The sequence below is a fragment of the Tenrec ecaudatus genome, chromosome 14, assembly GCF_050624435.1.
Source record: "Tenrec ecaudatus isolate mTenEca1 chromosome 14, mTenEca1.hap1, whole genome shotgun sequence".
Classification (NCBI taxonomy): domain Eukaryota; kingdom Metazoa; phylum Chordata; class Mammalia; order Afrosoricida; family Tenrecidae; genus Tenrec; species Tenrec ecaudatus.
In genome coordinates, this window is record NC_134543.1 from 13607717 (window position 1) to 13625217 (window position 17501).

General features: G+C 51.2%; 1 protein-coding gene across 1 annotated transcript in view; it reads right to left on the reverse strand.

Annotated features, from left to right (window-relative positions):
• Nucleotides 1–17501, reverse strand: part of TDP1 (tyrosyl-DNA phosphodiesterase 1) — an 88478-nt gene that overhangs the window by 62022 nt on the left and 8955 nt on the right. Inside the window, exons 2-6 of the mRNA XM_075531526.1 lie at nucleotides 10881–11458; nucleotides 10261–10304; nucleotides 8669–8724; nucleotides 4689–4785; nucleotides 465–499 (exon numbers count right to left, since the gene is read on the reverse strand). Of these exons, the coding sequence (XP_075387641.1) occupies nucleotides 465–499; nucleotides 4689–4785; nucleotides 8669–8724; nucleotides 10261–10304; nucleotides 10881–11448 (800 nt within the window). The 5' untranslated portion in view covers nucleotides 11449–11458. The remainder of the gene's footprint in view (nucleotides 1–464; nucleotides 500–4688; nucleotides 4786–8668; nucleotides 8725–10260; nucleotides 10305–10880; nucleotides 11459–17501) is intronic.

Below are 17501 nucleotides of genomic sequence, written 5' to 3' on the forward strand. Positions count from 1 at the left end.
ACATCAAAAGCACAGGCCTATTTACAGGTGTGGAATCCGGAGGCACCAGATGTGAGCAGCCTGTGTGTGATCATGCACAGCCACAGGACCAGGGGACTGCAATATAGCTGCAGTTCCCCCGCCTCCAGGCATGTGCAAGGAATGCTAGAGACAGAGACAGAGACAGAGACAGAGACAGAGAGAGAGAGAGAGAGAGAGAGAGAGAGAGAGAGAGAGAGAGAGAGAGAGAGAGAGAGAGAAATATCACAGAGTGTGGATTCTGCTTTCAACTGAGCCTGAGTCTCAGTAAATTGGTCTTCAGCTGGTCGGAGATAACTCTCTCTACCTCCTTGCTGATACTTTATAACTAGCCCCCCTCCCCCCACCCACCATCACTAGTTAGCTTCCTCCAAGGACCCTTTTTACAATGGCATCCACTGAGCTAGGGAAACAATATCGTCCCCACATTTCATAAAAATGCTTACGTGTGATGTGTTCCAAATGCAATATCCAACTTTGCCTAGGAAGAAAAGAAGATATCACAGACTGCCTTTGAAAATCTCAAACAACATCCCGATCTGTAAGAAATGAAATTTGAAAAAATAGGGCCGATTTTTTCCTTATATAAATTAATACTGCCCTCTAGTGAACAAGCCCTTAAACAACAAGACAAGAAAAAAAAAACAACATTGATTTTTTCCCCCAAGTTCTCCAAAATGATTCAATACCAATTGCATTTCAAATTTGAGTAATTAGGAAGGAGAGGTCTAATTACTTTAGCTGTCAAAGAACTAGTAAACGAGGCTCTATATAAAAGTTCTGAAATTGGATCTTTGGCGTACACCGAGATCAATGCCCAGTTAAAAGCTGCATGGTGGCGTGGTGTCCGCGTGAGACCTTTGTGCGCACCATGACGTGGGTGAGGGTTTCCTTATGTCGGCAGCACAGCCTGGGCAGAAATAACATGGCCTGTGAAGGAAGGGGCTGCCCAAGGGTCATGGCGTCACGGAGTGAGGCCCCCTCGGAGGGGTCAACCTGCAGCAACACACGGACAGGGGTGCGTGCAGAACTGAGGGGATCTCCTCACACCCCCAAGGGCGCGTGCCGCCGTCCCAAGAGGTGGGCTTCTGAAAAGTTAGACAAGGGTGCCATGGGAAGCCAGCAAGGAGGTGTGCGGGACGTGGGCTCAAGTCCTATGCCTCCGCCTTGGTACGGGTTTAGGAAACGCATCCACATCCATTCCCTGTTTTTTCTCCACTTTGAGATGAGGCCACACACCAGTCAGGTGCCGTCAGCCCGATTCCGATTCACGAGGAGCCCGTGAGTTTCGTGGAGAACTGTGTCCCCTTGAAGTCTCAAAGGCTGTGTGCACACAGGGGACATCCAGGCCTTTCTGCTGAGGGGCCTGCGAGTGGGCTCAAACGATGCCCCTTCCTGTTGGTAGCTGAACCCTGAAATGGCTGTGCCACCCGGAAAGTTTACCAGATTCAGAGACCAGTTCTTGGGAGGGAAGGAGGAAAAGTCGGTAAAGTGCTCAGAAACAGGGGCGGTGGGTGCAAAGAACCAGGTTCCCCAGGGTTGCTCGCCCTGCTGCAGCCCTCCCCTCCCCTCCCCCTGCAGCACTGGGGCGCCGGATGAACTGCTTGCTGGGGCCCTTTGGGCAACTAGAGAACACTCCAATAGGAAACGCTCAGCGTCAGGCGGGTCAGCTCACCGCCCTGCCCTCTTCAACCTGGTCTTTGGTGGTGCCTGCGGGCCAGCAGGCGTGTGTGAACTGGCCACAGGGGAGGGGAGGGAGGTGGACAGCAAGCCTTTGAAAGCCAACTGGTGGATGCGTTGCTGAGGTGAGGCCGTCAGGTTTAAAGACAGAGTCGGACCCGAGGAAGCAGCAGGGTGGTTTCTTTCAGGGTAACAACTGATTTCACGGGCAGATTCGATTTCACGGGCGTTCCAAGGGTTAATTTCCCACAGAATCCTCTTCACCACCCCGAGGGGAACAGTCCTAGCAATGGGACAGGCCCAGGCTCCCGCAGCTGCACGCAGAGGTGGGGGCAGGGCCTGCCAGGCTGACCTACCTGTGTCCTCAAATCCCGTGTGCAGATGGGGAGCAGGGTCAGCTCTTTGATTTTGTGACTAACTGACCTTGCTTCACAGTGAAGGATTTCTCTTATTCAAAATGACACCACATACTAATCCACCATCGTAGAAGGCATTCCATGGTTCAGGCGGGAGTACTGTCTTCTGGGTGGATCTCCGCTGAGCGATGGCTGTACAGGTGCAAGACAGCCTCACCCTGCACCCTCTAGAGGCTGGTCCAGGGTACGCCAACAGGCACGCTGCCCGCTCAACTTCTTGGTGACAGAAGTCGGAATTTGGAAAATTCTCTACTCCCACATAACTGGAAAAAGGAGGAGGAGCCCTTGCGGCACAATGGATTCAACACTGGACTGCTAGCTGAAAGGTTGATGGTTCAAACCCACCAACCGACTCCACAGAACAAAGAGAGGGCAGCGTGCTTCCGGAAAGAGTGAGTCTCGGAAAGCCCAGGGAGCGGTTCTTCTCTGTCCTACCAGGTCCGGCTCCTTGGCAGTGGGTTTGGTTCTTTGGTCCGCTAAGAAATCCTCTTGGTTCCAAATCAGCGCCCGAGGAAGCAGCAGTCAGGATTTCAGAGGGCAGACGGCATCGGGCAAAGCTGCTGCACAGACCTCCTGAAGGGTCCCTCTGAGGACTGGGCATGCACTTTCTGGTCATGCTTGTGGGAAAGTTGAATAAGGAAGACGAGGGCCTTATCGGTGCGTCTGAATTGTGGTGGGCGCGGAGAAAGGCTCCTTACAGTGAAGGCTGGTGAGACTGTGTCTCATATAATTGGGTCGTGTTATTAGGAGGGATCAGGGCCTGGAGGAGGTCATCCTGTCATCCAACAGAGGGCCATCAACAAGAACGGACCGACACAGTGGTGGCAAATGGGTTCATATGTAACAGCTCCTCAAGGGGCGCAGGTGTACACGGGGGGCGCTAGGAGTCGGAGCTTACTCTGTGGCACCAGCACAGAAACAGCTGGCTTTCAGAATTCCGGTGGCACTGAGCGAGTGAGTCAGTTTAGCTCTGCTCACCATCAGCCTGCATACGATTGTAGGCAACTGCCAAGCAGTGGCCTATGCAGGGGTCGAAGAACGCAAACATATTGGGTGAAGGAAAGGAAATGTTGGGAAGAGTCTTCCCCCACCACAGTGCAGTGGTTAAATTCCTCCAACCCGATGACGCAAGCTCGCTATTTAATTAAAACACACACACTTGCAGCGAGACCATTCGCTGTTGGATGATTCAGACACAAGGCGGCCTTGGTCTAACGTCTACGGATGAGGGAGGTGGCAGGTGGGGCCCCAGTCAGGCTGCTTAAGCACAAGGGCAGGAGGAGTTTGAAACCAACGGCCACTCGGTGGTAGAAGAGATAAGGTTTTCTGTACCGCCCCCCACCCAAAAAAAAAAGACCCGCAGCCTCTGAAACCCACAGGGGCAGTGGGACGCTGTTCTAGAAGGTACAGGAAGTGACCTGAGGGCAGTGGGTTGGGTTTTGGTCTACAGATGGAGGACAAGGGGCTAGAAGGAATGGAAAAAGAAAGTGGGGCCTCTGTAATTGACACTTGTCTGTCCTCCCAAGAGCAGAAATCAATCTTTTCCTGAGCCAATCTCACGGCGGTAACAGCAGGAGGGAGAGGAATGGAGAAGCCCTTGACCGTGGCCTCTCCAGGCTCAGTTTCTGCTGGATGAGTCAGGAAGAGGCGAGCACTGCATGAGGGACTTCACGGCCTCACTCCCTCTTGCCAGAGGCAGGGAGCCGTGCATTTAAAAGCTCTGAATTCCTTTTCGCCCCACTTTGCTGGCTTCTTGCGCATCATGCCATTGGCACAGCTCCACCAGGCAGAATCTGAAACACGGGCACAGGGGGGTTGAGAACCACGGGTCGTGCTAACCAAGGGTTTTTACCCCTGTAAAGACGTACGGTCTCTGACCCCACACGGGGCAGCCCTGCTTTGTCTCACAGGGTCGTTGTGAGGTGGAGCAGCCTTGGTGGCGGTGAGGGTGAGAGTCTCTGTAAATTCTGCTCCTGCTCAATGCTCTTTGAGCTTTGGGAACAAGACGTCTGAAGGGTCAGGATAAGGCTGCGTAGGGTAAGGTTTCCCAAAGGAAGTCTTACAGGGTAGGCTTCTCAAGCCAGGTGGATTGTTGGGATGGAGCAGACCTGCTGTTTCTCACGAACGCAGTTTTCAAAGTTCTTAACACTTCATCATAAGCTCCCAAGACCACCCTGTGCCTTTTGAGGAAAGCCTATTGTGATTACCTTTTGAGAATCTGTCTCCACCCCGCCCCCCAGTCACCGTAACCTTCTACGCCGACCTCTCCACCTTGAATTGAACTGGCTCAGCAGGTCCCCTTGGAAGTCACTGTTTTAACTGGACATTATTAATAGTATTTTTGTAAGGAGACGATGGCAAGTGTATTACTGAGAGAGCCTGTCTGCAGCACCCACTGTTCAGAGACACTTAGACACCTTGTGTGTGCTGCCATGAACTAGACCCCTAGAGGCAGGCAGTACCTCTTGGTTTACCAGGTACCTGCACTAGGCGGGAGAATGCCCTGCACGCGTCGTGTCGTCTCTTCCCCATGCGCGGACGAAGCATGACCTTGAGCGGCAGTCAGCAGCCTACCTGGCAGAGGGTGATGTGCTCATAGGGCTTCGCCTCAGCATGCAAGTGAGCCTTGGCTTCCCGTTTATCGCCGTGGACAAGCAAGAGTGGCTTCTTCCTGAGAGGGAGGAGACGCAGTCAAAACCCACCGTCCGGGAGGCGGCACCCCTGTGGGGTTTGGGCCTCAGTGCGGACCGCATACAGGGACAGCCCAGAGCAGTGCCCTGTAGCTGGCTTAATAACAGGGACCATGTGGGCTGACCCCTGAGCAGGGGTTGAGACTCAAGAAAGTGCTGCGCCACCATCTTGGCTGTGCCAAAGGGCACACAGAACTTACACTCGATAGACGTAAAGATATAAAGCCGTGACTGTATCTTGCATAATGGTCCGGTGGATACATTGCACCACCAGCTGAGAGCCATGCCCTGTGCGCTCTAGATCCTCGGGCACAATGATGCCTGGGAGCGGCCCACAGGCTCAGCATGAAGGGCAGTCGGGCATCAAGGACAGAAGTCCAGTGCATGTGGGACATGCTGGAAGAGAGCAGTAAGAGAGCAGAGATGGGTGGTCCGGAGAGGCTAATGGCAGAGACAGCTTGCTGAGACTAGATGCCCTCTGCCTCCTTCTCCATTCCCAACAAGACCCAGATTTTATTCACGATTAGAGTGCTCTGCTCAAATGCTCCAATTCTAGGCCTCTTGGACCGATGGTGACAGTCGCAGGACTGAGTTTGGGTCAATGAGGCACACACAGGTGTGCAGGGCTTCCAGGAAGCTGCTCAGAGCGGGCACAGCTCAACACGGGCCGCTCGTTCCCTCCCCAGACACAGGCCCGTGACCCTAGCTGGCATCCTCGCCCATGGGGGACACGAAAGAACAGTCACACACCAGGAAGACACAGAAGGTGGCCCTAAGTTCATGAGCCCCAATGAAGCTCCCAATCCAGACCTATGTCTACCATAAGGACATCTTAGATTAGAAATATTAATTTCCCTCTTGTTTAAGACATTTTTACTTTGGATTTATAGGTGTGGTTGTTAGGAGCCCCGAGTCAGTTCCAACTCTGTGCACAAAGAACAGAACACAGCCTGGCCCTCTAACACCCTCCCCTTTAGAGCCATCGTTGAGCTCACTGCTGTGGCCACTGTGGCAATCCACCCCCTGGACGGCTCCTGCCTTGCAGAGACAGGCAGTCAAGCTAATATTCCGGATTACAGACCTAGCAGGAGTCCTTGAGTGCCAAGGCTACTTGGGAGCTTTCAACAGCAACTAACTGGGCGTTAACCACAGTCAGGTCCATAGTCTGATGCGCTAAATGCACACCCAGGTGTCTGAAGACCCTGGCTGAGTGTGTCCACCAGTGTGCAATGCCATCTCTAGCCCAATCCTGACCAACTGTGGAAGACAGAACGGAAAAGCCATTCCTTTCATAAGCCTAACTGACAAAGGGCCTGCCAACCCTTTTGAAAACCAACTCACACAATCCCTATGGGTTCAACGTTCTGATCCGCAATCTACCATGGGGTTGGTGAAAGGCAACAATAGTGTTTCTGTGTAATGTGTATGGATTTGTGTTGAGTTGGGGGGTGAGACTCAATGGCAGCTAGAACTGACAACAAAAAACTATTAAGAAAAACAGTTAACGACCTGACCCAGAAGAATTTATTTCAGAGTACAGCACTGAAGCTACAGCTCAGAGAGAGGGACATGTCTGATCAGAGCACCCGGGAGCAAATGAAGGGGGGGGGGCGAAGAGAGAGTGGAGCCCATCCTGGCCCACCAAGCCTTGATGACGATATTCCCGCTCAGAGCAGGCAATCCACAGAGAAGACCGTATGACCAGCTCCACTATGAGACACGACATCCCTCACTGACCCACAGCCCTACAGGGGGCAACCCTGGAGGCACAGTGTGGGAAATGTGCCCCATCTGATCCCACTACACAGAGGCAAAACACTAAGGGGGTGCAACAGAACTGCAAGGGGAACAGAGCAAGGAAGTCGCCAGAGAATACCAAAAATAGACTTTGGGGCCAGGTGTGGCACCCCGTCAGACTTGACCAGAAAACACTCCTAAAGGTCAACGAACAGTCCTTGAACTAACTACAAGCTTTTCTTTTTTGTTGTTGGTTTTTTTTTTTTGTCATTGGCTTTTTGCTGTTTTGTTTTCTTTAGTTGCTTGGTTTTGCTGTCTTGTTTTTTGTGCATGTTATTATCTCCGCAGGTCTAAGTAAGATAGGTTGGATGAACCAGCTGGAGGGGAAAACAACGGGACTGCCAGCTCTGGGGGGACATGGGAGAGGGGAAGGTGGGGGTTAAGAAAGTGGTGTTAACGAACCCAGGGACAAAGGAACAACAAGTGATCCAAATAGGTGGTGAGGAAGGTGTGGGAGGCCTGGTAGGGCGTGATCAAGGGTAATGTAACTGAGAAGAATCACTGAAACCCAAATGAAGACTGAGCATGATAGTGGGACAAGAGGAAAGTGAAAGAAAACAGAGAAAAGAACTAGGAGGCAAAGGGCATTTATAGAGGTCTAAATAAAGGCATGTACATATGTAAATATATTTAGATATATGAGGATTGGGAAATAGATCTATGTGCATATATTTATAGGTTTAGTATTTAAGGTAGCAGAAGGACATTGGGCCTCTACTCAAGTACTCCCTCAATGCAAGAATGTTTTGTTCTATTAAACTGGCATTCCGTGATGTTTACCTTCCCAACACGATCGTTGAAGAAAAAGCAGGTGAATAAGCAAATGTGGTGAAGAAAGCTGATGGTGTCCGGCTACCAAAAGATATCGCATCTAAGGTCTTAAAGACTTGAAGATAAACAAGCATCCATCTAGCTGAAAAGCAACAAAGGCCACATAGAAGAAGCACACCAGCCTGTGTGATCATGAGGTGCTGAAGGATCAGGTATCAGGCATCAAAGAACAAAAGAATCATATCATTGTGAATGAAGGGGAGTGGGGAGTGGAGACCCAAAGCCCATCTATAGGCAACTGGACATCCCCTTACAGAAGGGTCACAGGAAAGAGATGAGCCAGTCAGGGTGCAGCATAGCAATGATGAAACATACAACTTTGCTCTAGTTCCTAAATGCTTCCTCTGCCGCCCCCCACCCCCCACTATCATGATCCCAATTCTACCTTACAAATATGGCTGGACCAGAGGATGTACAGTGGTACAGATAGGAACTGGAAGCACAAGGAATCTAGGACAGATGATCCCTTCAAGACCAGTGGTGAGAGTGGTGATACCAGGAGGGTTGAGTGGAAAGGAAGAACTGATTACAAGGATCTACATGTGACCTCGTCCCTGGGAGAGATAGATCACAGAAAAGTGGGTGAAGGGAGACGTCGGACATTGTAAGGTATGACAAAATAATAAAATTATCAAGGGTTCACGAGGGAGGGGGCAGGAAAGGAGGGGGAAAATGAGGAGCTGATACCAAGGGTTCAAGTAGAAAGCAAATGTTTTGAGAATGATGAGGGCAACAAATGTATAGATGTGCTTGACACAAGGGATGGATGTATGGATGTGATAAGAGTTGTAAGAGCCCTCACTAAAATGATAGGTAACAAGATCCCCTTTCCTTTAAAACAACCAAACAAACAAACACATAACTAAAGAGAATGAACATATGGGCAACACTGTTCCGCCAAGTCGAGCGTGGCATGCTGAGCACACTGCGGCCTACTTAGAGGCCTGGGGGCACGGGGTGATGGACAGGACGTTCTCTAACTAGGTTGGGGCTTGCCCTCACTTACTCTCTGGCAGACCTCAGTGGGAAATGCTAACATCGACAGAAAGGAGGGAGGCGAAGGAGGACGAGATCAGAGATTGCCGTTCCTCCCTTATATCAGGCAGGTTTGTACGGCTTCATTGGATTCTAAAGACATTCAAAACAGACGGACTGGCAGCAAAGACCTGAGGAAGGAAGTGCACGCCTTGCATCGTAAAGGCCTAGGAGGCTCATTAGCCCATCTGAGGAGCTCACCTGAACGCTGGAGGGTACTGCTTCACCAGCCAGTCCACGTCGAAGCAGTAGTTAAACTAGATGGGGGAGAAGAGAAGGGACTACATCAAGCGTCATTCAGACAAGCGGCTTACGAGAACTATTGGCTGTTATCCTTACAGGCCACGTGTTTTACTCATAAAAACCACAAAACCCACCAAATCCACTGCCATGGAGGTGATGCCAACTCACAGGGATCTGCTGCCCCTGGGGGTTTCCAAGACTGTACCTCTTTAAAGGAGTGTTTCCCTTGGAAACTACTTACACAGCTACATCCCTCCGGTCAGGCTTGAAATACTCCCTCTTTTTAAGAAACCTGTGGTTTGAGTGGAAGTTTCCAGAGCCTATTCAACACTGTGCCCACCGCGTGCCGTGCCCTCAGGGTAAAAGCCCCTTTTCTGCTCCCCTGGGGGGCTCCCTGCATCCATTTCTCCTTCTGCCCCTGTCTGGCTTCAAAGGGGGTTGGGGTGAATGCTACCCTTTTGGTGGAATGGTTGCTTGTTCTGGGAAGAGCATCCCTGTGAGTGTTAGAGTTCACTTACAGTCCCGTGTGCTGTGAGGCTAGAAAGTGTCTTGAAGGGGCTATGTGGTCAAAGGCACTGAAAGAAAGAGAAGCTTGAGGACACGGGCACAGAAGTTGCCATGTGGGCAGGCTCTGGTAGCAAGTGCACCTGTAAACTGTGTCCTCTAACAGCCTCTGACTTAGGGTAAAAAGTGAACTAACGTAGCCTTCTCTTGCCACAAACTCTCTACTCCGGTAAAGAGTGACCATCTCGGAAACTCACAGGGCGGTTCTACCCTGTCCTAGAGGATCGCCATGAGTCAGCATCAAGTCTGTGACAGAGAACTGAGTGACCATCAAAAGACAGATACACAAAAGATCTTATAGAAAGACCTGTTTCATTTTGGCCTTACTGGCCAGCTTGGCAGAGATCTCTGGGACTGAAATGTCACTGGGCTTATGAAAACCACCTGCTGGCCACAGCTCACACTGATCTGGCCCGTAGAGGCGCCTCCCCACGCTGGGCATGGTTCATCCTTCTCTGGGACCCAGTAACTGCATCTAGCTAAGCCGCAGATCTTTAAGGTCACAGACAGCTCTGCATTCTCTGGGGCTGTGACCTTTCCTCCCGGACGACTTTTTGCGTGAGCTGGGAGCATGGCAGGGATTTATCAACAAGCAGGGGCCAGCTCTGTCAGATGGGAGCAACCACCCAGGCAGAAGATTCAAACTTTACTCACGACTTCCTTTTTGGTTGGTGCAGGAAACGTCAGACTTATTTTTCGAACACAAACATGACCTTTTGCCATCCAGTCACCCTCCCCGGGTCCCAAGAGATGGTCCATTTCCTCAAAGGAAAACTCTCTAGCTGCATTTCCCCAACTCGGCTGACCCTGGGATTTAAGCTAGCCTCCCAAGCTCTGCTGGCCATGCCCCCACGCTGCAGCAAGGGCCATGGACCCTGCAACGGTGGTGCTAGGTGCCAACCTCCGCCTATGCACCAGCTCGGGGATGCTGTACATGCTCTCTTGCTATCCCATTCCACCCCAAGAAGAGGCGATCGTAAACTCACCTGAGCCGAAGAGACAAGTGTCCCAAAGAGGGGGGACAGAATATCTGAGAAGACAAAACGTAGAAGATCCAATTCACACTGGGATAAAAACCCTATTCTGAGAACTGTCATGATAAACGTACTGAATGGCCACCGACAACGTGTGGCTTAAGAGAATAGTACTGCCTTATAAAATTCCAGAAAGAAAATGTCCCGTGCTATTTAATCGGGATTACATGTTCTTTTACAAAATACCACATAAAGTCAAGACCTCAGGCGTCAGACTTATGCCCGGACTTATGATTGAGTTGGGGGGTGTCTGTAGGGGAGCCTGGGAATCTGCATTTCTGAAGGTCTCCAGGTGATGGGGAGGCTCTCTGGACCACAGAGCCCCGCTGCTGCCCAGTGTATGCTCCTGGGCACGGTGTCACCTTGTCACAAGTTTGACAGGGTGGGGTGGCCTGCAGTAAACCCGTCCGTGCCGAAGGACAGCATTAACTGGTCGGAATGGTCTTTCTCTCTTTCCCCCCAAGAGAGGGCTAAGAGTATAAAGAAGGGGTCTCAGGGTCACTCTAGCTTCCTTCACCTGGCCGGGAGCACACCCCAGGGGTCAGTCTGGCCGAGCCAGCAGCCATACTCACCCTTGATGTGCAGGGCCCCGGAGTTGTACTTGGGCTTAACTCCCGAGACCCTGGTGAGGTAAAACCGGAAAGGGTCCCCCTTCTCCAACATGTCCCAGATGTCCTGGCCTGTGCCTGATGTCTCCTCCTCGGCTTCCTCTTCTTTGAGCCTGGGCCTGGCGGGGTGGCTGTGGTCGCCGGTCCTTTCTGCTGCGTGGCCTTGGGGAGGAGAGGGACTTCTCTCCTTTTTGATGCCCGTACTCCCAGCCGGCTTCTGCTGTGTCTCTGGCTGTGGCTCATCGTCGCTACTGGAGAGACACCAGCCCAGGTCTCCCTGGGAGTTGCTCTTCTGCCGTTTGGGAGGTGTCGCTGCAGAAGGAGGCTCCGTGCTGCTGAATCTCACGGGGGATACCTTCTGCTTGTGGGCGGCTCGCCGTGCCTCTGAGCAGTGGTATCGGGGCTCCCTGGCTGGGCCCTGCCCCGTGGGGGGAGGGGAAGAGGCGAGCGGCTTGTCCAGCGCCGGCTTCTCGTCCTCACTGTCATCACTGCTAGATATCGTCCACCTCCCGTAATCGCCTTCCTGAGACATCCCTCTCCCCCTGTGGACAGGGGAGATGGAAACACGGTTCGTTATTGACTGGGTTAAGCTAAAGCAGGCCAGGGCCCCGCTTTCCTGTGCATCCTGGGAGGTCAGCAAGTTGCCCCGGGGAATGAGGAGACCGAGAAATGGTGCCAGGGAAGCCTGACTCCAAACGACATCCTGGGCCATCAACCTTGCTGCTGAAGCACCGACCTCCTTCTCCCTGCTTTCCTTTAAAAACCCCAGACCCCGGGCAAAGCCCATGATTCCCCTGGACTACTTGCTGGACCATGAATAAAGCTATTTCTGTTTCTGCTTTCCCTTTGACCTGTCAACTATCTTTGTCTGTCTCCCATGCCTCAGTTTACCTCTCACTCACCCTGTGCCTCAGTTGGTCTTTACAGTTATCTCCTGCTTGGCAGGCGGCTGGCAAACTCACACTTGCTGTTCTTGTTAATTGCATCTGGCTCAGAGTGACCTCTCACGTGACAGAACAGTAGCCACCTTCTCTACCTGGGAGGCCCTGGGCAGGTTGGAACAACTCACCTATCGTGAGCAACTGTGCACTTGACCACTGTGCCACCGGGGCTCCCTCGGCTCTCAGATTCTCTGTCCAATGAGCCATGGTCACAAATGCAGCTCGTGTGACGCCAGACGCTGGGCCACGAAGCCCACGGAGACACAGGGCTGCTTTCACAGAACAGGACCCGAACCTGCCAGCACGCCCTGCCATCGAGTCCATGCTGATGCATAGCGACCCCTGCAGGGGAGGGCGTAGAACTGCCCGGGTGAATTTCCAAGTCTGTGTAGTGGTTATATGTTGGGCTTCGACTTGAACAGTCAGCAGTTCAAGATCACCAGCAGCTCCTCAGGAGAAAGACTGGGCTTTCTACTCTTGTAAACAGTTGCAGTCTGGGAAATCTACAGGGGGTGGCTGTGAATCAGCAGTATGAGATGGAAGTGAGTTTGTTTTTGTTTTTTTTAACACTCCAGAGTAGTAGAAAGCCTTGACCTTCTCCCGAGGAGCTGCTGGTGGCTTCGCACTGCTGACCTTGTGGGTCAGAGCCCAACTCGTAACCATGACACCCATCGAGGCTCCTAAATATGCTAGAGGCAAGGAATCCTGGTGGGGTAGTGGTTATGCCTTGGGTTGAGATCCACATGGTCCCCAGTTCAAAATAACCAGCAGCTCCTCAGGAGGAAGACTGGACTTTCTACTCCTGTAAACAGGTACAGTCAGGGGAAACCCACAGGGGTCGCTATGAGTCAACATTGACTCAAAGGCAGTGAGTATCCAGAAAACCCGTCATCCAGAAAACACCTCCTCTTCCCCTGACTCCTCTTTCCACTCAGGCCTTCTCCTCGGCCAATCCAGGAAGAGGTGGGCAGAGCACCGGGATGAGATGGAATCTGGATCCTCAAGGCCCCCAGGGGCACTGAGAGCCAGAGGGCCATTTAAGGGGTTTTGAGGGAATTCTAACCATGTACACGTTAGAGCACACTGGAACATAAGTTTGATCTCTCACCCAGACTCAGAGGCCAGGGTGCCCATGGTGATTTCCCAGGAGATCAGCTACCTGTCATGAAGTGCAGCGAGCCCCTCATGACATGCCAAATGACCACTGCAGTCTCCTTCCCTCCCTCTGGAAGTATTTCTGAGGGGCCGCGATGGCACACTGGTTAAGCGCTCATCTGCTTATCAGAAGGTTCGTAGTTTGAACCCACCAGGAGCTCTGTCGGGCAAAGACCCGGGGACCAATTCTATAAAGATGACAGTCTCAGGAAGCCCACGGAGGGGGAGTGACCGCTCTGGCCCTGGCCTGCTGCGCTGACAGAGAAGATCAGTAGCGAGGGAGGACGGTGCTCAGAGTGGGCACGCCCACTCACATCTAACCCCAACTCCAGGACTGCTCCTCCCTGCTGCTGTCCTATTCCCACGCACAGCGACCCTGTGGGCCACAGCCCGAGACACTGCTCAGTGAGTCCATGCCACCCTCACCACTATGTGGCACCCACCATGTCGCCCACCTCCTGGCTGGTCTACGCAGAATGGCCCCAGAGGGTTGTCTGGCTTGGCATCTTGTCTGTTGTCTGTCATACCCTGGTGGCTTGCATGGTGCTATGGGACTAGACGTGGTGCCTCCGGTCTTTCAAATGCCAGCAGGGTCGTCACCTGCTGGTGCCAAGTCTCAGCGGAGACTCCTGACCAAGACAGGCTAGCAAAATGGATGTGGCGATCGACTTTAAGAAACTAGCCAGGGGAAATCTCATCCCCAGCGGTGTCACACTGACTGATACAGCGCCAGACGATGAGGCCCTCAGGTCAGAAGGGACCCCAGGACGCCTGGGAAACAGCTGGCTCCTCAACGTAGAGTCATCCGCAAGGGTGTAGATGGAGCAATATTTGGGGGACTTTCATTTACTTTCATTGGTAGGGCTCCAAATTACATCAAATACAAATGTCTTAGGCATTAGTGCACTGCAATGGACTGGCTGGCATTGGTCGATATGAATCAGATTATCAATCACATGGTTCCAAAAAACAACAACAACAAAAACAACTAAACTCACTGCCATCAAGTCAATGCTGACTCAAACCTTTTGGGTTTCTGAGACTGTAGCTTTGATGGGAATAGAAAGCTCAGTGTTTCTCCCACAGAGCTGATGGTGGTTTCGAACTGCCGACCATGCAGATCGCAGCGCAATCACTGTATCACCGAGGGTCCTTCACGTGGTCTACTGTGCTGACAGTAATAAACTGGAGAGCATGAAACCACATTAATTATCAAAAAGAACACTTCCCGATCTATCCTGAAACACGATGCTGCCAGGACGGGATAACGAGCACTCCTCCATGAGTCCAGGAAGACAGTGACGCCTACAATCTTACTATTATTCAAGTTCACACACCACCCACAAGCTACAGGGAAGGAAATGGAAGATTTTAGCAGCTTCAGCGATCTAAAACTGAGCACACATGTAATCAGACTGTATTGGCAGTTACCAGTGTGCAGAGTTTGGAAGGCAGAAACCAAGAAGGGTCGGCAGTTGAAATACAGCCCTGGTGACAAAACGATGTGGGAGACAGCACAATAGAATCTTGCAATACTGACCTATTCATTCCAAGTAAGTTTCCAACAACGCCAGCACTGATTGCACACGGGCCACTTGCCAGAGGAACCTACTGGTGCCAAATGAACTACAGCACAGGAAAGACTGATGGAGACACTCAATATCAGCAGTCAGACGGGGCTGAGGGGGAACAGACCACTGATAACTTATACATACAATTACGTGGAAGAACGAAAAACTAGTCCACGAGAAGCACAATACAACTCTGAGTCAATCCCACCTTAGGTCAGAGACCATCTCAACAATACATGTGATGCACTGAACATGAGTGACCAACGACCAGTCAAGCTGTGGAAGGACACCAAGGATGGTATAGATGAACAAGGTCAAAGGTCATCAGGAAGGGGACAAAATGGATGTCATGAAAGGCCCTGACTCTAGAGCTTAAGTGTAGGGCAGCTTGCTCCTAAGAAGAGGTGGCGAAGAGGGGAAGAAGTCAAACAATTGAACATTTCAAAGGAAAATTAGAAAAGACAAACTATTACAATGAAGCGTGAAAAGGCCCAGAGTTAGAAAACTAAGAAAGGAGGCACACACTTAGCATTTCTAAAGGAGAAAGAGGAAAACACTCCAGCCTCAGGCTGCAATATTCCAATCCCTGGTGCAGCAGGCATCAAAGGCCGGTACAGCTCTTTCAGATACAGTCTTTGTGGTGCCTACTGAAGGAGGGGGGCGGGGCTATGCAAATAGGAGGCATATGCGGGCACTTGAGGTTTGAATAGCTTGCTAATAAAGTAAAATAAAATATACCATGTGGGGTGGGGCATGCAAATAAGGCAAATAAAACCCTACCGTGGGGATTGTCAGCTTTGTCATCCCACTGGGTTTAAAATGAACAATTCTGGCGGTGGAGGGAGGGAGGTAAAAAAAAGGAGCTGATACCAAGGGCTCAATAGAAAGTAAATGTCTAAAAAAGAATGAAGGCAACATATGTCCAAACATGCCTGATTCAATTGATATAAGGATTGTGATAAGAGTTGTATGAACCCCCAATAAAATGATTAAAAAAATAAATAAAATTAAAAATAGCAATTCCAGAGTAGAAAGGAGACTCTTAGTACCATTCAGAAAGGAGAGTGGAGCATATCCTTGAGATGTGAGATCCCTGCGGCGAATGTCACTATCCAGGACACAGGGCTGTGACGCCACCAACATGAGAGGTGGACGAGGTCGTGGCAGAGAAGCCTCCAGAAAGTGAGATGTTCCAACAAGCTGACTCAGGCCTGGGAAAGCTCCTTAATCTATGCCAGAAGTTTGTACAACAGCCACCTGACTGGACAAGACCTGTGCTTGCGCCTATTTCACGAAGGCAGAAATTACCGACCAGTCTCTCGTGCCACATGCAGGTAGCAGTGCCCTGTGGGGAAACTGACAGAATTCAAGGCAGCTTTCGAAGAGGACTTGGAACGAAGGCCATCACGGCGGACAGCAGCTGGCTCCTGGCTGGAAGCGGAGACTACCAGAAAGACGTTTCCCTGTGCTTTACTGGCTTTCCTGAGGCATTTAACTGTGGGTAACACTGCTCAGAACGAGGATTCCAGCACGCTTCATGGTTCTCAGGTGGAACCTGTACACAGAACAGGCGGTCCTGTGCGGTTTCAATCGGGATTGGTGAATAAGAGCTTCGATTCTGAGCACTCGTTTTGTAGAAGGCTAGCTTACAGAGAGCCCTAAATCCACAGACATTTAGCCTCCAATGAATTCTATTATCCAGCGCGGTAACCACTTTGCCTTCAGGCAGAGTGTGTTTGAAAGTGAATCGGTAACCACTTTGCCTTCAGGCAGAGTGTGTTTGAAAGTGAATCACTAAGACTCTCCCCTTGCTAGCAAAGGGAGGGCAAGTCTAGCCTTTATTCTGGACTTGCCTAGGAATGAAGGTATGTAATGGGAACTGGGGTGCCAAGGTCACCTAGTCCTGAATCATACCCCATCCGAGGTGGTTAGAGAGGGCCTCAAACCAACCCTGTGGAAGCTTTTCTAACCTAATTGTCCAATGGTCCCGTGCCCATTTCTGTAGTCTCAGGTGGGATAGAAAGGAACTCATCTGCTGCCAATCAAGGTTCAGTGACAATTGCCTCTTTTCCATGACCACAGGGGTCCTCCAACTTTTTAAACAGGGGGCCAGTTCACTGTCCCTCAGACCACTGGAGGGCCAGACTATAGTTTTTTAAAAAACAACTATGAAATTCCTATGCACACTGCACATACCTTACTTTGAAGTAAAAAAACAAACGGGACAAAAACACCCGGAGGGCTGGATAAATGTCCTCGGCGGGTTGCATGTGGCCCACGGGCAGTAGTTTGAGGACCCCTGACCTAATTAGCCAGGCGCTCTGGTGGCACAGCAGTTACCTATTGGCTGCGATCCACACGTTTGCAACTAGAAACCACCAGGCACTCACAGGGAGAAAGAGGGGGGCTTTCTAAGCCCCTCAAGAGTTAGTCTTGGATACTCAAAGGGGCAGTTCTATCCTGTCCTGTAGGGTCGGTACCAGTTAGTACCTACTGGACGGCAGTGAGATGGTAATTAGCCACATGGCTGTGAACCCTCGTCTGAACTCCACTGTGGCCTCATGTGGAATTTCTCCCTCATCTGGATGTCTTGTCTGTGCTCACTTTAAGATTTAATAAAGGGGTCTCTATAAAATACATTTGAATGGGGAGGGGTGTCTCATCCCCCTGGAACAGGTGGTATCTTTTTGAAACCCTTAGACTAACTCCCGTTTCTGTGAAGCTCCTTGCTTCGTATGTGACTCTGCCACCTCCCTTCTGCTACCCAAGAACCCCCAGGAAGGAACACAGTATGACTATTTCGGAAGTGAGAGATGCGGCTGGAGAACACCCGGAAGCACATGGCTTGACAGCCGGAGGTCTGTTTATGGGCAGAGGTGGGTGAGAGGGTGAGTAGGAAAAAAGCTAGACTCCTGAAG